The 18,524-nt window shown below is 46.3% G+C and overlaps 1 protein-coding gene and 1 long non-coding RNA gene across 2 annotated transcripts; both read left to right on the top strand.

Annotated features, from left to right (window-relative positions):
• The first annotated feature begins 7,419 nt into the window (after nucleotides 1-7,419).
• LOC118567193 lies at nucleotides 7,420-7,907 on the top strand. Its single transcript, XR_004933534.1, has 2 exons — nucleotides 7,420-7,587; nucleotides 7,787-7,907. It is a non-coding gene; the product is annotated as an uncharacterized LOC118567193 (long non-coding RNA).
• Nucleotides 7,908-14,740: 6,833 nt separating this feature from the next.
• On the top strand, nucleotides 14,741-16,340 carry LOC118567172 (nuclear factor 7, brain-like). Its single transcript, XM_036151628.1, has 2 exons — nucleotides 14,741-14,804; nucleotides 14,901-16,340. The coding sequence occupies exon 2, from the start codon at nucleotides 14,918-14,920 to the stop codon at nucleotides 16,301-16,303; it is 1,386 nt and encodes a 461-aa protein (XP_036007521.1). The 5' UTR covers nucleotides 14,741-14,804; nucleotides 14,901-14,917; the 3' UTR covers nucleotides 16,304-16,340.
• The last annotated feature ends 2,184 nt before the right edge of the window (nucleotides 16,341-18,524 follow it).

Raw genomic sequence — 18,524 nt, 5'->3', positions numbered from 1 at the left:
GTCCTGCTCCAATGGTATCCGTGACATGGCATCAGCATTCGTGTGTTTCTTGCCATCTCTGTGGGTGATGGTCCATTGATAAGGGTCCAGCTCCAATGCTCAACGACCCCTGCGTCCGGTGGGGTCATGCGTGACATCCATCTTCCTCAAACTGAGCAAAGGACGATGATCAGTGATGATAGTAAAAGGATTGCAACTGAGGTAATGTTTAAAGTGTCTAATTGACCACACAATAGCATACAGTTCTTTGTCATATGTAGACCACTTTCTCTCTGTTTTTGAAAGTACATGACTAGCAAAAGAGACAACCCTTTCCTGTCCCTGTTGTGTCTGAGACAGTACGGCACCGACTGCCAAATTAGATGCGTCTGTACTCAAAATGAAGGGCTGATCAAAGTTGGGAAATGCCATTATTGGAGGCGAAGTCAGTGCATCCTTAAGCGCTAGAAAAGCAGCAGAACAGTCATCTGTCCATTCAAAAACAACCAGTTTTTGGGTAAGCCTATGCAGGGGCTGAGCAATAAAGGCATAGTTATGCACAAACCGTCTGTAATATGAACACAGTCCCAAAAAAGCACGCACCTCAGTTGGTGAGCGTGGAACAGGCCAATTTTTGATGCGTTCAGTGTTTACTGGGTCCAACGCCAGTCCATCTCGAGACACAATGTGCCCCATATACTTTACAGCAGGTTTGCAAAAGTCACATTTTTTTGGGTTTAATTTTAAACCTGCTTGTCGAAAACGAGTGAGAATGTCTGTGAGATTGCCTAGATGATCTTCAAAAGTTTTCCCGATGCAAATTATGTCATCCAAATAAATGACACAGGTTGTCCAGTGAAGTCCTCTTAAAACCAGCTCCATGAGCCTTTGGAAGGTTGGAGGTGAGTTCTTAAGCCCCATTGGCATGACCTTAAATTGGTACAAGCCGTCACCTGTCGTAAATGCAGTCTTTTGTCTGTCTGCCGGATCCATTTGTACTTGCCAGTACCCACTAGACATGTCTATAGTAGAAAAGTACTGAGAACCAGAAAGCGCGTCTAGACTGTCATCAACTCTTGGTAAAGGATGAGCATCAGTAATGGTGACAGAGTTTAGTTTACGAAAATCAACACAAAACCTGTAAGAACCATCCTTCTTTTTCACCATAACCACTGGGCTGGCCCAGGGGCTCAAACTGTCCTCTATCAAATCATGTGACTTAAGAGTTTCAACTTGTTGGCGAATTTCTGCCTTCATGGCTGGAGAGGTGCGGTAAGCTCTCTGTGAGATCGGGGTGTCACAGTTTGTAGCGATTTTGTGTGTCACTATGTCAGTTCTGCCAAAGTCATGTGAATGCTGACTAAACACATCTGCAAAGGAAGTCAAAGTCTCTGTCTGTTGTTTTTTCTGCAAAGGTGTCAGATCTGAGTCTGTACTATCTGCCAGAAGGAATCAGTCGGGGGATGTCAGCTGCCCGAGTATCAATGTTACAGAGAGAACTGTCCATAATGGTGAATTCACTCTGGCCCTCTGCTGAGACTGCATGAAAGTGCCCCACCTGTGTACCACCATGTAACATAACGTCACTATGCGAAACATTAGCTACTTTAACACAAATAGAACCCCGTTCTACCCTGGCCACTGTCCATGCCATACCAGCAGAGGACTGGTCGGTATAATGTGGTTCAAACACACCAATGTAGCCGTTAGGTAAAAACCCTTTTTGGGGTGCATCCAAAGTAGCAGTGATGACCCTCTCAGACATAGCAGGGATGCTAACGGTGGATGACACCGACACACCCGTCATGCAGGGAACATACAGATGTGGACCCACTAGTGACACAGCTGCACCTGCCACATTACACGTCATGTTTCGCGTGTCAACCGTAATGCCATGTGCCACCATAAAATCCCAACCTAAGATGACTGACTTTGTACAGTTTCTGACAACTTGCAGCGTGTGGGTCATGAGTTTATCCGCAATAGTTAGGTTCACATAAATGGAACCTATAGAGTCAAGGGGATCGCCTGTGACACCATTGAGAGGAATAAACTGCTTTACAATGGGTTTTCTATAAAACACTGGTGTAGCTCTTCTAAAGTCCTCACTAATGACTGAAACATCTGCCCCAGTGTCCAGAAAAGCATGTAGTACAGTGTCCTCAATAACAACTGAAACATATCTCCTCTCTACATCAGTCAAACTGTTATAAGAATTATTATTCTGAAGTCACTATGGCCTCACACCACTCGGACAGAGGAGGCCTGGAGACCTGATGTCTGTGTATAAGATCCACTGTTTTCTGATTGCAAGGCCAAATGCTGCAGCTGCTGAGGGATACTGATTGTTTACGATAGACTGTCTTTGTTTTGTCTCATGGGAAGGCCACGGTGCAGTATTAGGGGAAGCCCGAAAAGCGAGGCAGGGAGAGACAGGGCAGACAGAGACTGCAGCGGAACCGTGGGGTGCGATTACTTTCCATCTATGTGAATCTCTGCTCTGTTTCTCAATAAAATTGCTGGAACGTTATACCACCGTCTCGTCATTTAGTAAAGATGGGAACTCAGTTACTATTGCTTAGAATTCCACCCAAAACTCCCACAACACAAACCCGAAACGTCACTAGTTACTGTGTCATGGCAGGTGTCATTGTCAGTCTGGGCTAGGGAAAAGTCAGTAGCTGGCAATTTGCCCTCATTGTCAGCTACTTGTAGTTTACCTGATCATGGGTTGGATGTGAAGGAGACCGAAAACGTACCCGGCTCGGGCTGTGAGAGTGACTACGGCGACCACTTTCATAACGGTTGGGAGAACGGCCACGACTAGTGTAGCCTCTGGTTTCAGAGCTGTAGTCCTGTGTCTGGCGTTCAGAAGATCCCGATCGGATACGTAAACCCCGTTGGTTGTGTTTATCCTGTGCATATGGACTGGAACTGTAGTGAGATGTGTTTCGGTCATCTGATGAGTCTCTGCGTCGTGGAGAAGACCCATAGTATCCATCTGATGAATATCGGTCACCCCAGCGGCCACCTGGAGTAGAGCTCCGATGACGAAATCCATAGTCCCGCCTATCCTGGCGATGTGCATCCTCACGTTGGCGGTCGATTGCCAGCTGTAGCTGTTCAACTCTGTCCGACAGCGTTTCAATAGTCTTTGCCATAGTCTTGAAATCATCTGCAGTAGCTGAGTGGACTCCTAGAGGAGTGGGTGAAGGAGCCTGAGTAGAGTAGCCAGGTAAGACAGCAGGGTAAACTGGTGGTGTAGACAAGGGCTGTGAAGGAGGTGTGGTAGCGAACACTCTACTAGCTTGGTGAGCAGTTTCAATCTGCATAGCGAACTGCAGAGCAGTCTCCAGTGTGTCGACGCCCTGTTCATGACATCTCAGCTGTAGGTATGGGTCAAGTCCAGCAATAAAGCTTCGGAATTTTTCCCCCTGTTTGGCATTATCACCATAAGTCGGAAAAGCTTCTTCGACCAACCGGCAAATCTCAGCAGCAAAAACAGGAAGGGCTTCACCAGGAAGGCGACTGCGTGCATTAATATAGCTTTGGAAAGTCGACAAATAAGCAGTTTGTCCAAAAACGCTCTTCAGCTTATCTTTTGTGGCTGAATAGTCCGCTTTTACAGCATCAGATAGACTATCCCAGTAACTAAAAGCAGCACCACCTAAACATGTAGGTAGCAGTTTCACCAAACTATCCGCTGTGGTATCAGGATCAGCCGCAACCATCACTTCGAAACGTCTGCACCATTTAGAAAAATCCTCTTGTCCGTCCCCCATGAAAACGTGGCTGTAATGAGGTCTGGCACGAGTACTTGCAGAATGAAAAGGTAATTGATCCCAAAAATTACTTGCCATGGCTGTGTATTCGTCTCCCTTGCCGGCAGTATAGAGACGGGGGTGAAGGTCGAGCAAGAAAAAAAAGAGAGAGAAAAAAATGGCTCCTTACTTCTTTTCTTTAACTCACACAGCCCCCCGTCCCGGGCTCACTTCTCGGCTACAACAACCCTAAAACCACTGAAGAAGAAAAACAACAAAACAACTTCTCTTAAAGGCATAGCACACTTCGTTAGTTATGCATCAACTGTAACACGTAACTGATCTTGTATGTCACAACATCAATTCCTAAAGGAAAAATAAATCATCTTACAATTGTATTTTATCTCGTCTTGCCTTTTCATGTCATTCAACGTTTCAGCTTAGAAAATGACAAACAGTATGACTTCAGTATTGGAGTAATATTGATTTCACCCAAGGAAAAGCACTACATATAAAGCTACAATAGGGCTTGGGCGTCATGACGTAATTACTTTGAGTGGCTGTCATGTTGATGGCCTCCTTTACCGCTACTCAGACTACTGCCTATGACTACCGCGTACTGTACTCCCTCTCAGCCGTGTTTTAATTTGATTAATTTCACCTTAACTTGATTTCAACCATGGTAAACCGTTGCTGTATTGTGGGCTGTAACAGCGCAACACATGATCACCATGGGAAAAACATAGAAAATGGGTTAACTTTCCACCGCTTTCCTGCCTGGAGGCGCAACCACGGAGAACAAGTGTCAGAGATAACAAAGAGTCGTCGGCTCGCTTGGATCGCGGCTGTAAGACGACCGAACATAACTTTCCATAGTATCCCGATGTCAATGAGATTGTGTTCCCTGCATTTTCATTCTGGTAAGTTAAAGATGCACGGTTTTATTTTATAGCCTACATTGTTTCTTTCCTTCAACCGCGACACCACATACATGCACATAAATACTAAAACGGCAGCGGGAAAAGGCTCAAATACGTCAGAAACCCGGAGGGTTTAGGGAGGGTTGGCAGTTAACGTTACTAACTACACCTTTGAAACACATAGCAGCTAGTTAAAAGTACATTACATGCGTGAGTGGTTGTTAGCACTAACGGTTAGCGGTTACTAAACTAGCAGGTGCCAGAGCCCGTCTGAGCACAGCTTACCTTTGTAAGAATTACTGTGTTCCCACTGTTACCCCCTGAACCCATCCATTCGTGAACTGCACATGAGACTCCAAGGACTTGTAGCTTTGGAACTGTTCTGAAGTATAGGCGCTCACACCACAAACAAGGTAGCCGAAGACGTCCGATATGCAAAACGGTGGCAAGTCGTCGTCGGTGCTCCACTCATTGTTTGAAACTTCATATGGATCCAAATTATTAATAATGCTGATTTTGTCAACATACCGGTCCCTGGCTTCTCTATTTAATGTGTCCCGGTAAATTCCAGATCCTTTTCGGGATTTTAACATCTTTTTTTTATCTATCTATTCCCCAAGTTCCTGGGGGCCCCGATAATCCAGCCAGGCTTTGATAATGATGTTGTTCCACCAGACTGAGAGAGTCCAGCATCATCCACTCTGCTGGTAAGCAGTCAGCACAGTTTGTTGTTTTACTGCGAAACATTAGAGGATATAAATATCATCCCCTAACAACAGCAGGAAGCTGCAGTATCACCATCACAGATCCTTCCCCCCAGCATCACTGCTCCCGGCAAAATGTAATTTTCTATTACTTTAAATAGCCTGTTGGTTTTAATGCATAAATATGTTTCATGTTCCTTATATTTAATTAAATCACTCTAATCTGAGTACGCTATTTTTAATAACTAGTTTTTTTAGGATCATTAAAACCAGATCAGAACCGCTCAAACACCGGCCGCTGTCTGTTTCCAGGGTTTGTTACGGAAGCAGAGGGAGCTGGAGACGGACCTGAATCCTCTCAGGAGCCGCCACGACAACGAGCAGCGCGGCGCCCCCGCGGACCGTTGACCCGCCGGACCGCGTGGAGGCGCTAACGAACAGAACCTAAATGCAGTTTTTAAATCAGCTTCCTGCCTGTTTGCAGTCTTTCGTGAAGGTAAAAGCAAAGCAGCGTTTTGAATCAACAATCAGAATCAGAACTTCACCGCTTTGCGGATCATGGGTGCGTAGACGAGACTCGGGAGCTTCCTCCATCAGACACCGACCCGTCTCCAGAACGGCTCCAGCTCAGGTTTCTCTTAACCCGCCGGCACCAGAACGCTGCTGGACCGGTTTGGTTCCTGCTGAACGACCAGCGGCAAGTTCCTAAATGTGCAGTTTAGATTTTATTTATTGGAAATGTAATAAATTATGTGGTTTGTTGATGCCTGATTAAATTAAAGTTGTTTTTCTTTTTTTTCTGTGACTCTCCCACATCATTTTATTTTTTTTTTATGTAAAAGTTTGTAATAATCAGCTGTGATTATTATGAAGGAGAGAGTTTGGTGTTTGTCTCGTTTTCAGGCGTTAATAAAATCTGAACACAAATCATCTGGGAAACAAGAAACCTCTGAACTCAACCCAAAAATGTTTACCGGTTCTGCTGGAGGAGCCAGGTGGTTCTGAAGGTAAAGGTCCTGTGATTTTTACCTGAATAGGACAGAGTGGCTCAGCGTAAAGCTTTACTACTTTGCCAGGGAATGGATTTAGGATGAACAGGAACCGCCATGATCTAAACAGAGGTGGGTAGAGTAGCTAAAGTTCGTACTCAAGTTTTGGTCCGTCAGGCAGACACCCCATCTACATTTAAGACTAGGCTTAAAACTTTCCTTTCTGACAAAGCTTCTAGTCAGAGTGGCTCGTGTTACCCTGAGCTACCTCTATAGTTATGCTGCTATAGGCTTAGGCTGCTGGAGGACATCAGGGTCTATTTCTCTCACTCTGCTGAGTTCTCCTACTGCTCTCCAGTCTGCATTGTTTGTTGTTATTCCAGCTTTTAACTTTATGTTCTCTGTCATTTTTCTCTTCATAGAAGGTACACCTGGTCTGGCGTTCTGTTAGCTGTGACATCATCAGGGGAGGCAGATCATCATTAAAGGGGAGTTTTTAATTCAATTTTATTTATATAGCGCCAATTCATGAAACATGTCATCTCAAGGCTCTTTCTAAAGTCAGACTCCATCAGATCCTCCAGGTTGGTGAGAAAGTTTCCTCTCTAAGGAAACCCAGCAGGTTGCATCAAGTCTCTCCAAGCAGCATTCACTCCTCCTGAAGGAGCGTAGAGCCACAGTGGACAGTCGTCTGCATTGTTGATGGCTTTGCAGCAATCCCTCATACTGAGCATGCATGAAGCGACAGTGGGGAGGAAAACTCCCCTTTAACAGGGAGGAGAACCTCCAGCAGAACCAGAACCAGGCTCAGTGTGAACGCTCATCTGCCTCCACCCACTGGGGCTTAGAGAAGACAGAGCAGAGACACAGAAAGCACAGAAGCTCACATTGACCCAGGAGTACTTTCTATGTTAGAGAAGACAGAGCAGAGACACAGAAAGCACAGAATCTCACATTGACCCAGGAGTACTTTCTATGTTAGATGGTAATAGAGGATGATCTGCCTCCCCTGATGATGTCACAGCTAACAGAACGCCAGACCAGGTGTACCTACTATCACTGTTACAAAGGCTCTAGTGTTTATTACTTTAGTTTGGGAAGGGGAGGTGCGCCACCCGGTGGCGAGTTCGAATAGTACATGCAGCAGCTGCAGAAGCACTGTAGCTCTGAGGGAGGAGACGTGCAGCTGCTGCTAACGGCTCCGGTTGGGGTCTATGTGCGTTCCTGACTGAATGTAAGTGCTTGTTGTTGAATGTATTAAGGCAGTTTACTTTGTAGTTCGGTCTGTATTACATGCTGATGTTGTAGTGTACGAGTTGCCGGTTTATTGCAACTTTTAATTACTCCATGTGAGTAAGCCTGCTAGCTCTCGGTTGTAGCATTTGTTCAATGTATGAGGTGACTTAATGTGGGCTTATTTCTGTTATGTTTAGACCACACACACATACCCAATCGTACCAATACCCTACCTACCTCTCCATCTCCAAGCCTACCTCATACTGCATGTTTGTATTGCTGCTGAACTGCAATTAAAGAGAGACTCAAACCAGAAAATCCCCTCCTCAGTTTGTCCTGATCGACACACAGTGGCGAGTGTAAATTCTTCACCAGCCTCAAGTTTAAAACGTGAAACCTCCACTACAATTTGGTCCTTCGAGCCGGATTGGGACACTTACCCCTGTTTCAGCATGCAGTTCAGCCGTGATGCAGCAGTTAGACCGAAGCGGCAAACCCACCCACCTTCATACTTAAAGGATTATGAAACCAGCGAGATGGGACACTGGTTTCAGCCTCTATTTGATTATCGAGGAGTACGAGCTGAGACGAGATGTGATGATAGCTTGTATTCGCCGCCAGAGGAGGGAGCTGCCAAGATGACACCCCTCACCCCCCCATCTATTAAAGCCGGATGGCCCAGTAGTCAGTGGGAAATTACGGTAGATGAGTGGGTTGGTTCCCCAGAACAGACGATTACCGAACCACAACGGCGGAAGAGCGTGGCAGAAGAGGACAGCAAAGATTATTCTGCACTATCATCGCATCACAGGCAGTTGACGCCGACCTTCTCACCATACCGCTCAGAGCTGGAGATGTTAAGGAGGCAGGGAGCCGAATATGAACGGTCTAAAGAAGCAGTACGTTCGGAGTTGGCCGAACTCAGAGAATTAAAGGAAGAAATGAGGAGGAGGCTGGGATATTCTACACAGAGCACAGCTACGTTCCAGCAACAGTTCGAAATCCCACCACCAATATATGCACCGCCACCCCCTTCGACATGGCGGGGAAATGGAGAGGAAGAGGAGGAGGAATGGCCTGATCCTCCCCCGTGGCCCGAGACAGAAGAGGAGGCTGAATGTTCTCCATCAGCACAGCCCGTCTCGATCATGTTGGAAAAGCTGATGAGTGATTTACAGCTCATAAAGGATCAGAGCACGGCAGCACAAGCCAGAAAGCCACGGTTCTGTAGACCCGCCACGCCACGAGAGAAGATGCCGACAGATCTTCGGGCATCGTCGAAGGCAAGAGGCTGGGATCGAACGAGTTTGCACCCCCCTTCAACGTTGCCAGTTCTCACGGAACAAACCTATCGAGGACCTAGACCGAGTATTCCCTACTTCGCTAGACGAGACCCCAGTGACTTTGCTCGGTTGAAGATAGCTCTGACTAATCTATTACCACCTGATGGAACAGAGCTGTTCAAGTATCAGATCCTGGTGGACCACCTCAAACTCGAGGAAGCCAAACTCATAGCAGATTCTTATCTGAACTCCGCCACCCCATACTCAGACACGATGGAGGCTCTAAGTGAAAAGTTTGGCCAGCCGCACCAGATGGCATTGAATAGGATTGCTGGGGTAATGGATGCGCCAGACGTCCGCCGAGGTGACTCAGCAGCATTTGAGAGGTTTGCCCTCGAAGTTCAGTCGCTTGTTGGGTTACTCAGAGCCTTGGGTTCAGAGGGTGACGCCGAGCTGAGATGTGGATCTCATGTGGCCCGCTTGCTGAGTAAATTACCTGCAGAGCGGCGTGCAGACTTCCGTCGAGCCATGTTCCGCCATCCCAATGCAGTCTACACTTTAGTGGATTTTGCTGAATGGCTTCAGTATGAAACCTGGTGTCATAATTCAGACAATTATGATTCTGGAACAGGAAATAAAGACAAATTAGGAACTCAGAAGAAGAGAGTCACGACGGTGCTGCATGGAACCAAAGACGGTTCCATTCCCAGGACTTCGGGGTACAAAGGCATTAAATCAAACCGTTATTGCCCATACTGTGGAAGTACTCATCATTCAGAAGTTGTCCAAGGACCAACTGTCGCAGTGGATAAAGGACCACGATAGGTGCTGGTGCTGTGCAAGATCTCATCATGCAGCCCAATGTGATCTTCGAAAACCCTGTAACCTGTGTCAGGGGAGACACCTTCAGGTGCTTCATGATGTGAACACCAGAGATAAGAAGGAGACAACTAAAGAGGAGCGTTGCCTCATCAGTACCGCCACTGATATGCTGTACCTGGATCGACCACTAGAGGGCGGCAGAGTCTTATTGAAGGTGGTCCAAGTCACTTTGCATCATGGAAATCAGAGTCTCAAAACATATGCCATTCTCGATGATGGTTCTGAGCGCACCATGCTCCTGCCCCCTGCTGCTCACAAGCTTGGTCTACAGGGAACCCCAGAGACTCTGCATTTAAGAACCATAAGGCAGGATATTCAAATTTTGAAAGGCGCTTCAGTCTCTTTTCACATATCTCCTTCCTTCAGCAGTCGCAGCCGCTTCACGGTGAATGGAGCCTTCACCGCCGATCGTCTGGTCCTAGCAGAACAGTCCTACCCAATTGACAGACTCCAGAAGCAGTTCAGGTATTTGTCCGATCTGCCTCTACATGCTTTTAAGAATGCACAGCCTCTGGTCCTCATTGGTACAGACAACCCTCACCTCATTACCCCCATTGAGCCAGTTAGGTTGGGTCCACCGGGTGCGCCAGCAGCAGTCAGAACCAGGCTCGGATGGGCTCTCCAAGGACCGATGAGATCAGAGGGCAGTGGTCTTCAACACGCCCAGTGTTTGTTTACATCTGCTTACCACGCTAATACGGACCTACTGAAGAATGTGGAGAAACTCTGGCAGACTGATGTTCTTCCCTACCAGAACGAAAAGACAGTGGCTCGTTCCAAGCTGGATCAAGAAGCTGTGGACCTGTTGGAGAAGAGAACGGAACGGGTGTGCGTGGATGGGATTCTTCATTACGCTACACCACTGCTACGGAAGAAAAATATGCCTGTTCTTAAAGCCTCTCCCGAATCAGTGATGTTCAACTTGAGGAGCAATGAGAAAAGATTGAGTAAGAACCCAACGATGGCTAACACATATCAGGAGGAGATTCGGAAGCTGGTCCAGGCTGGTAGTGTGGCGAAGTTGGACCCCCAAGACACTACATCTGATGGGGAGTCGTGGCTCATTCCTCATCATATGGTGAGCCATAACCACAAGAACAGGCTGGTGTTCAATTGCTCTCACCAGTACCAAGGCCTCAACCTCAACGACTTCCTACTACCTGGACCTACCCTCAGTGCATCACTTCTGGGGGTGTTGATTCGGTTCCGGGAACATGCCGTCGCCATCAGCAGCGATATAAAAGGGATGTTCCACCAAGTTCGCCTCCTCCCAGAAGATAGACCCCTTTTGAGGTTCTTGTGGCGGGATCAGGCTAAAGACAGACCACCAGACATTTATGAATGGCAGGTGCTTCCCTTTGGCACCACCTGTAGCCCCTGTTGTGCGACATATGCCCTCCAGCGTCACGTCACTGACCACAGTCAGGAGGGAGAGGATGTGCGGTTTTCGGTGGAGCGGTGTTTCTACGTCGACAACTGGCTACAAAGCTTAACATCTGTGGAGACAGCCAGAGCCTTGGTGGATAAGCTCCGGGCGTTGCTCCTCTCCGCAGGATTTGACCTTCGTCAATGGTCAAGTAACGCAACGGAGGTGATCAGTCACTTACCAAGTGAGGCCCGTTCCCCTGCAACAGAGCTCTGGCTGGCACAAGACAAGCACGATCCATCGGAAAGCACACTTGGACTTAGTTGGAACCCTCAAAAAGACCTCATCGGTTACAAACACCGTCCCCTCAGTTATGGGACATTGACCATGAGGAACATCTACAAGGTTCTCACCTCCCAGTACGATCCCCTGGGTTACATCTTGCCATACACGACCCGTGCCAAGGTGATGGTTCGTCAGCTGTGGGAGAAGCGGCGGGATTGGGATGACCCTCTGCTCCCTCTGGATGTCCAGCAGCTGTGGGCACAGTGGGAAAGTGAACTTCAACTACTTCCCCAAGTTACCTTACCCAGACATTACACACAGGCAGCTGATGATGCTTAAATCATCAACAGACAAGTACACATATTCTGTGATGCTTCGGAACAGGTTTATGGGTCGGTGGCGTACCTCAGGTCTGAGGATAGTCAGGGTCAAGTACACCTATCCTTTATCCTCGCTCGCTCACGGGTGGCACCCAGGCGACAATTGTCCATACCCTGGTTGGAGCTTTCTGCAGCCCTAACAGGAGCCCAACTAGCTAAGCTGTTGAACGCAGAGCTTACCCTGAAGATCGACACTACAACCTTGTGGACAGATTCCACCACAGTGTTAAGATGGATCCTTGCAGACTCCTGTCGCTATTAAGTATTTGTGGGCACCCGAGTGGCCGAAATTCAAGAGTTAACTGACTTGAAGTCCTGGCGTTATGTCGATTCAGCCAGAAATCCGGCTGACGACATCACTCGGGGTAAGACCCTAAAGGATCTGTCTGAGCCGAACCGGTGGAACCAAGGACCCCCCTTTCTACTCCAGACTTCAGATTGCTGGCCTACCGATCCAGCCACCCCACTGGAAGAGGAACACACGGAGCTGCGGAAATCAGTCTTTTGTGGTGTAACTTCAACGATTACCTCCTTGAACGCCGACCCTGAAACCTATAAGGACTGGCAGGAATTGCTTGAGTCCACGGCCCAGACTCTGCATACGGCGGATGGCAAAGATGGACACCTGAGTGCGGAGGACTATCGCAAAGCGGAGAGACACCTTGTCAAGAGGATACAACACGATAGCTTTCCCGAAGAGATCAGGCGTCTGAGTTCTGGCAAGCCGGTTGCTAACAACAGTAGGTTGCGTGCCTTAGCACCCCAGTTGGATGAAGACGGAGAAATCAGAGTAGGGGGTCGGCTGAGATACGCGAAGGACCTGGAGCTGGGAGCGGTGCATCCCATCGTTCTAGATCCAAACCACCCATTCACCAGACTGTTAATACAGGATTACGATCGACGTTTGTGTCATCCAGGCCCTGAGCGATTGTTTGCGGACATACGTCGGAACTTCTGGATACTGCGAGGAAGAGAAGCGGTTCGACGGTATCAGTCCCGGTGCTCTGACTGCAGACGTTGGAAGGCCAATCCTACCGTTCCTCAGATGGCTGATTTGCCCGCTGCGCGTCTCCGCCTCTTCAAACCTGCTTTTTACTCCACAGGGACAGACTGTTTCGGACCATTTCAGGTCAGAATTGGGAGGCGCAACGAGAAACGATGGGGTATCATCTTTAAGTGTTTAACTACCAGGGCAGTCCATCTTGATATCCTCACCCACCTTGATGTTGACTCCTTCCTCATGGCCTTAAGAAGATTTATAGCCCGTCGGGGTACGCCCTCGGAAATCCTCTCAGATCGAGGAACTAACTTCTGTGGAGCGGAACGAGAGTTACTTCAAGCCATGGCAAAGATGTCTCCGGACCTACAGCAGGCCCTCGCCAAGCAAAAGATTGCTTTCAAGTTTAATCCCCCTGGCGCCCCTCATTTCGGCGGAGTGTGGGAAAGAGAAATACGCTCGGTGAAAACGGCTCTGTATGCCACCGTCGGGGCTCAACCGTTGCCCGAGGAGGTGCTGAGGACAGTTCTTGTGGAGGTGGAGGGAATTCTGAACTCAAAGCCATTAGGTTACGTTTCCTCCAGCATCGCTGATCCAGACCCAGTGACACCAAACCACCTGTTGATGGGGCGGCCAGATGGGTCGCTGCCTCAGGTTGTGTACCCTGCAACTGAACTTCCCAGCAGACGCCGCTGGCGGCACTCCCGGGCGTTGGCCGATCAGTTCTGGTCCAGATTCGTCAGGGAATACCTTCCCAATTTACATGTCAGACAGAAGTGGCAGACCACTCAACCTGACCTGAAAGAAAATGCCGTAGTCATGCTCATGGATCCTCAACTTCCCAGAGCCCTTTGGCCAGTCGGACGAGTGACTAAAGTTCACCCCAGCGCTGACGGCCACATCAGGTCAGCAGATGTTCGAGTTAAAGATCGAGTTTATACTCGACCGGTAGCGAGGATGATTGTTCTTCCGGCAACACCCGAAGAGGCCGGCGGCCATGATTCATCATCAAAGACTTAGTTCATCGCCTTTGTTTGAAACAAATGTACTTCATACATTTGGGGGCGGCTGTTACAAAGGCTCTAGTGTTTATTACTTTAGTTTGGGAAGGGGAGGTGCGCCACCCAGTGGCGAGTTCGAATAGTACATGCAGCAGCTGCAGAAGCACTGTAGCTCTGAGGGAGGAGACGTGCAGCTGCTGCTAACGGCTCCGGTTGGGGTCTATGTGCGTTCCTGATTGAATGTAAGTGCTTGTTGTTAAATGTATTAAGGCAGTTTACTTTGTAGTTCGGTCTGTATTACATGCTGATGTTGTAGTGTACGAGTTGCCGGTTTATTGCAACTTTTAATTACTCCATGTGAGTAAGCCTGCTAGCTCTCGGTTGTAGCATTTGTTCAATGTATGAGGTGACTTAATGTGGGCTTATTTCTGTTATGTTTAGACCACACACACATACCCAATCGTACCAATACCCTACCTACCTCTCCATCTCCAAGCCTACCTCATACTGCATGTTTGTATTGCTGCTGAACTGCAATTAAAGAGAGACTCAAACCAGAAAATCCCCTCCTCAGTTTGTCCTGATCGACACACAGTGGCGAGTGTAAATTCTTCACCAGCCTCAAGTTTAAAACGTGGAACCTCGACTACAATCACTATTATCTACATTTGCAACATTTTATTCAGTTTCTTTTAAACATTTTTTTTTCATTCAGTATTCTCAGGCTGGTTTAGTTTTTAGGATTTATAAAAAAAATATCTGCTGTCACTTGGATAAAAACCTTAAAAAGAAATACCAAAAAGGTTGTTTTTATCTGATGTCTGAAAATGAAGGAGAACCTGTTCAGCTGCAAGCAAAGTTAAAATGAAACCTTGATAGAGAAAAAAAAACAGGTTTAGGCTCCGCCTCTCACCTAACACACCTGAAACAGCCTGGAACCAGTTTTCATTCCTGTCATAGAGACAAACCAGCAGCTTCGTCTGAGTCCAGGAGAGAAAAGAGGAGACCTCCAACCCTGAAGGTGAGTTGGACCCAGAACATCAATCAGAGTCACTTTGAGGAACGTTAGTAGAGGAGGGAAGAGAACCATGACTGACTGGACCTTCTGTGATTTCAGCTTCACTCAGAGACTAAATGGCTTCCAGATTAGAGGAGGATCTCTGCTGTCCGGTCTGTCAGGACGTCTTTAAGGATCCGGTTGTTCTGTCATGTAGCCACAGCTTCTGTAAGGAGTGTCTGAAGAACTGGTGGAGAGAGAAAGCAGCACAAGAGTGTCCAGTTTGTAAGAGAAGATCTTCAAGGAATGAACCACCTTTAAGTCTGGCTCTGAAGAACCTGTGTGAGACCTTCCTACAGCAGAGAGACCAGAGAGCTTCAGAGGATCTCTGCAGTCTGCACTTTGAGAAACTCAAACTCTTCTGTCTGGACCATCAGCAGCCAGTGTGTCTCGTCTGCAGAGATTCAGAGAAACACACCAACCACAGATTCAGACCCATCGATGAAGTTGCTGAGGATCACAAGAAGAACCTTCAGGAAACTCTGGAACCTTTAAAAAAGAACCTGAAACTCAGGAAGAAAGTTCTAGAGGAGTTTGATCAGACAGCAGAACACATGAAGGTCCAGGCCCGACACACAGAGAGGCTGATTAAGGAGCAGTTTAAGAAGCTTCATCAGTTTCTAGCAGAGGAAGAGGAGGCCAGGCTGGCTGCACTGAGGGAGGAAGAGGAGCAGAAGAGTGGGATGATGAAGGAGAAGATGGAGGCTCTGAGCAGAGAGATAGCAGCTCTTTCAGACACAGTCAGAGCCACAGAGGAGGAGCTGAGAGCTGAAGACGTCTCATTCCTGCACAACTACAAGGCTGCAGTGGAAAGAGTCCAGCGCTGCCCCCTGCTGGAGGATCCACAGCTGCCCTCAGGAGCTCTGATAGACCAGGCCAAACATCTGGGCAACCTGGCCTTCAACATCTGGAGCAACATGGAGAACATGGTCTCCTACACTCCTCTCATCCTGGACCCAAACACTGCTGATCCATACCTCATCCTGTCTGAAGATCTGACCAGTTTGACTTTAGGAGAGGAACAGCAGCTTCCTGATAATCCAGAGAGGTTTGGGTCAGAGGATGGTGTTCTGAGTTCTGAGGGCTTCAACTCAGGGAACCACAGCTGGGATGTTGATGTTGGAGACAATGAAGGCTGGGCAGTTGGTGTGATAGCAGAGTCTGTCCAGAGGAAGGGAGACATAGAGTCTGGATTGTTGATTCTAGAGTTCTGTGAAGGTAAATACTCAGTAGAGTCTCCTTCATCTCCTTCCATGGATCTCTCAGTCCAGAAGAAGCTCCAGAGGATCAGAGTGAATCTGGACTGGGACAGAGGAAAGCTGTCCTTCTCTGATCTGGACACTAACTCACACATACACACCTTCACACACACCTTCACTGACAAGATATTTCCATACTTCGACACTGACGATAAAGTAAAAATGCTACCGATGAAGATCTCAGTGAGCAAACAGCAGCTCTGATGTTCTCAGCATGAAGAACACAAAGTCAAGATGAAACCTTGATGATCTGATTGAAACAGAATCTTGGAGCTTTTTATTCTCAGTTACTTTGAATTTAAAGTTAGTTCTTGGGTTACTTTATATTTTGGGTTATTAATCAGATTTATTTGTAGGTTAATAATTAATAATAATAAATAAACATGTTTAGTAAAATGTACTTGATTTTATTTAGGGGATTTAAAGGGTAGAGTCCTGAATGTAAATGCATGCCACACTTTTCAGATATTTGTTTTTACATTTTCATTTTGCTCCACTTAATAAAATCTCAGCAGATTTATTGACATTTGTGTTTTTAATGCTGCAAAACCTGGAAAAGTTAAAGGGGGATGAACTCTTCTGCAGGACACTGGATGTGAAGCTGGATAGTTTTTATAATAAAAGTCAAATTAATGAGAAAAAATGAATACATTTTATTATTAAAATGGAACGACTCTGGTGCAAAGCCATGTCTCGTGTAAATGAGCAAGTAGCTTTATACTTTGGAATGATAATCAATAACGAAGAAAATTTATTAGCATTTAACCATCCTGTGGATGCACACTTGATATGCATCAGGATCGCCTTCTGTTATTTTGATGCATTTCCTTAACATTTATTTATTTTTCCTCAGTATTTAAACTTTATTCTGTTAGAAAAATAAAAATAACTACCAGGTTTGTTTTCCTTGAGTGATCCAGAAACTCCTTCGTGGCCGATTTTAATACATTTTTTGCAAATCAACTAAGACTAAACAAACTAACGGCCCACACACATAAAAGAAGAGTTTCACTCTTTTTATTCATCTTAATTAGAACCAAAAACTCCACCTTCTCCTATCATTTAAAGTAAATTGAGTTATTTACCATATGAATCTTTGTTCAGAAAATAATAACGTTTATATCTTTTCTGTTTACAATATTAATTTGTTTCTAGTCACGCTGATGACCAAATATTATATATTTGCAAAATATTACTACAGTCACATCTCTTCATTTGCTCCGTTAACGCTGCTGTTGTTCAATAAAGTTTGGTTCAAAGAAATGAAGAAGAAATTGATGCGGCTGCCGCTGATTGGCCCGTCCACGCATCATGCGACCCGGAAGTGAAGTTACTGATGCGTTTGTGGAGTGAAGGACTAGTCCGACCAGGTTCTTCGGTGTTCGGGTGGATTTTCTGCTGGACGCGATGGAGACGTTAAACAAACTGAAGTATCTGGACGCTTATCCCAAAACTCTGGAGTAGTGATGGCTCAATGAGGCGTCATGAAGCGTTTAGACACGTTGCCAAACTGTATTGTTACTGTGTCACTAAATACTGACACCTGCTGGACGTTAAAAATCCCTACAGGCAATCTAGTTTACAGACTTAACTGACACTGATTGATCACCTAGTATACACAATAATACAACTTAAGTAATTGTGTGTTGCATTGTATTATTTCATATTTTCATTTCAATTTAAAATATCTTTGATTTTTTTTTAGATACAGTCAATAAAGTATGTGAACCTGTATCATAACGTAATAACCTCTGAGTAAACATGTTGTGAATGAGGATGCTTGTGGACTGGCTTTTTTTTTTTTTTTTTTTACAAAATTTAATAAAAAAAAGTTGTTTTAACGTTTTGATATTAAGTCTGTTACGCTTTTTTTGATATCACTTCTCCAGCTGTAGAAAACAGCCGCTCACACACAGATGACGCTGGAGTGCAGAGAAATTGTAATGAAAAACGGAAGAGGTTTGGACAGACTGTGTTTTGGTTTTTCCAGTATGTCATAGGATCCTGGGACCCTCTGCCAAGTATCTATGCACCTCCTGGATGGCATCAGCTGTGGCACTTTGGGTCTGCCTGCCCACTTCAATGTCAAGATGTTGCCAAATGTTATGTAAAAAGAACAAATTGGCCTTTTATTATATGATTTATAAACAACAAACTGCTCAATAACATGCCTGAAGTAGGGGCAGACAGCTTTTGTGAAGATGGTCCTGGCTGGGGCTCATTTGGGGTTGTCAGATAATTTATTTCAATATTCTCAGACGCACATCGCTTTACAACGAAGAAACGCTCTCAGTTTTGAACAATTTCTTTGTGCTGCTCTTCATTCTCATGCCAACGGCAGCTTTTTAATAACGTAGGAGATGCAGAATTTTTTTCAGAGGCCACTGTATGTTGCGCTGTCAGAAATGTTACTCAGTTATAGTTT

The sequence above is a fragment of the Fundulus heteroclitus genome, chromosome 20, assembly GCF_011125445.2.
Source record: "Fundulus heteroclitus isolate FHET01 chromosome 20, MU-UCD_Fhet_4.1, whole genome shotgun sequence".
NCBI classification, from domain to species: Eukaryota; Metazoa; Chordata; class Actinopteri; order Cyprinodontiformes; family Fundulidae; genus Fundulus; species Fundulus heteroclitus.
The sequence above is the reverse complement of the archived record's forward strand: the minus strand, read 5'-3'. Positions and strand labels throughout refer to the sequence as shown.

Coding starts and splice junctions, on each gene's coding strand:
- LOC118567172 (XM_036151628.1), top strand. CDS start 14,918: ATGGCTTCCAGATTAGAGGAGGATCTCTGCTGTCCGGTCTGTCAGGAC.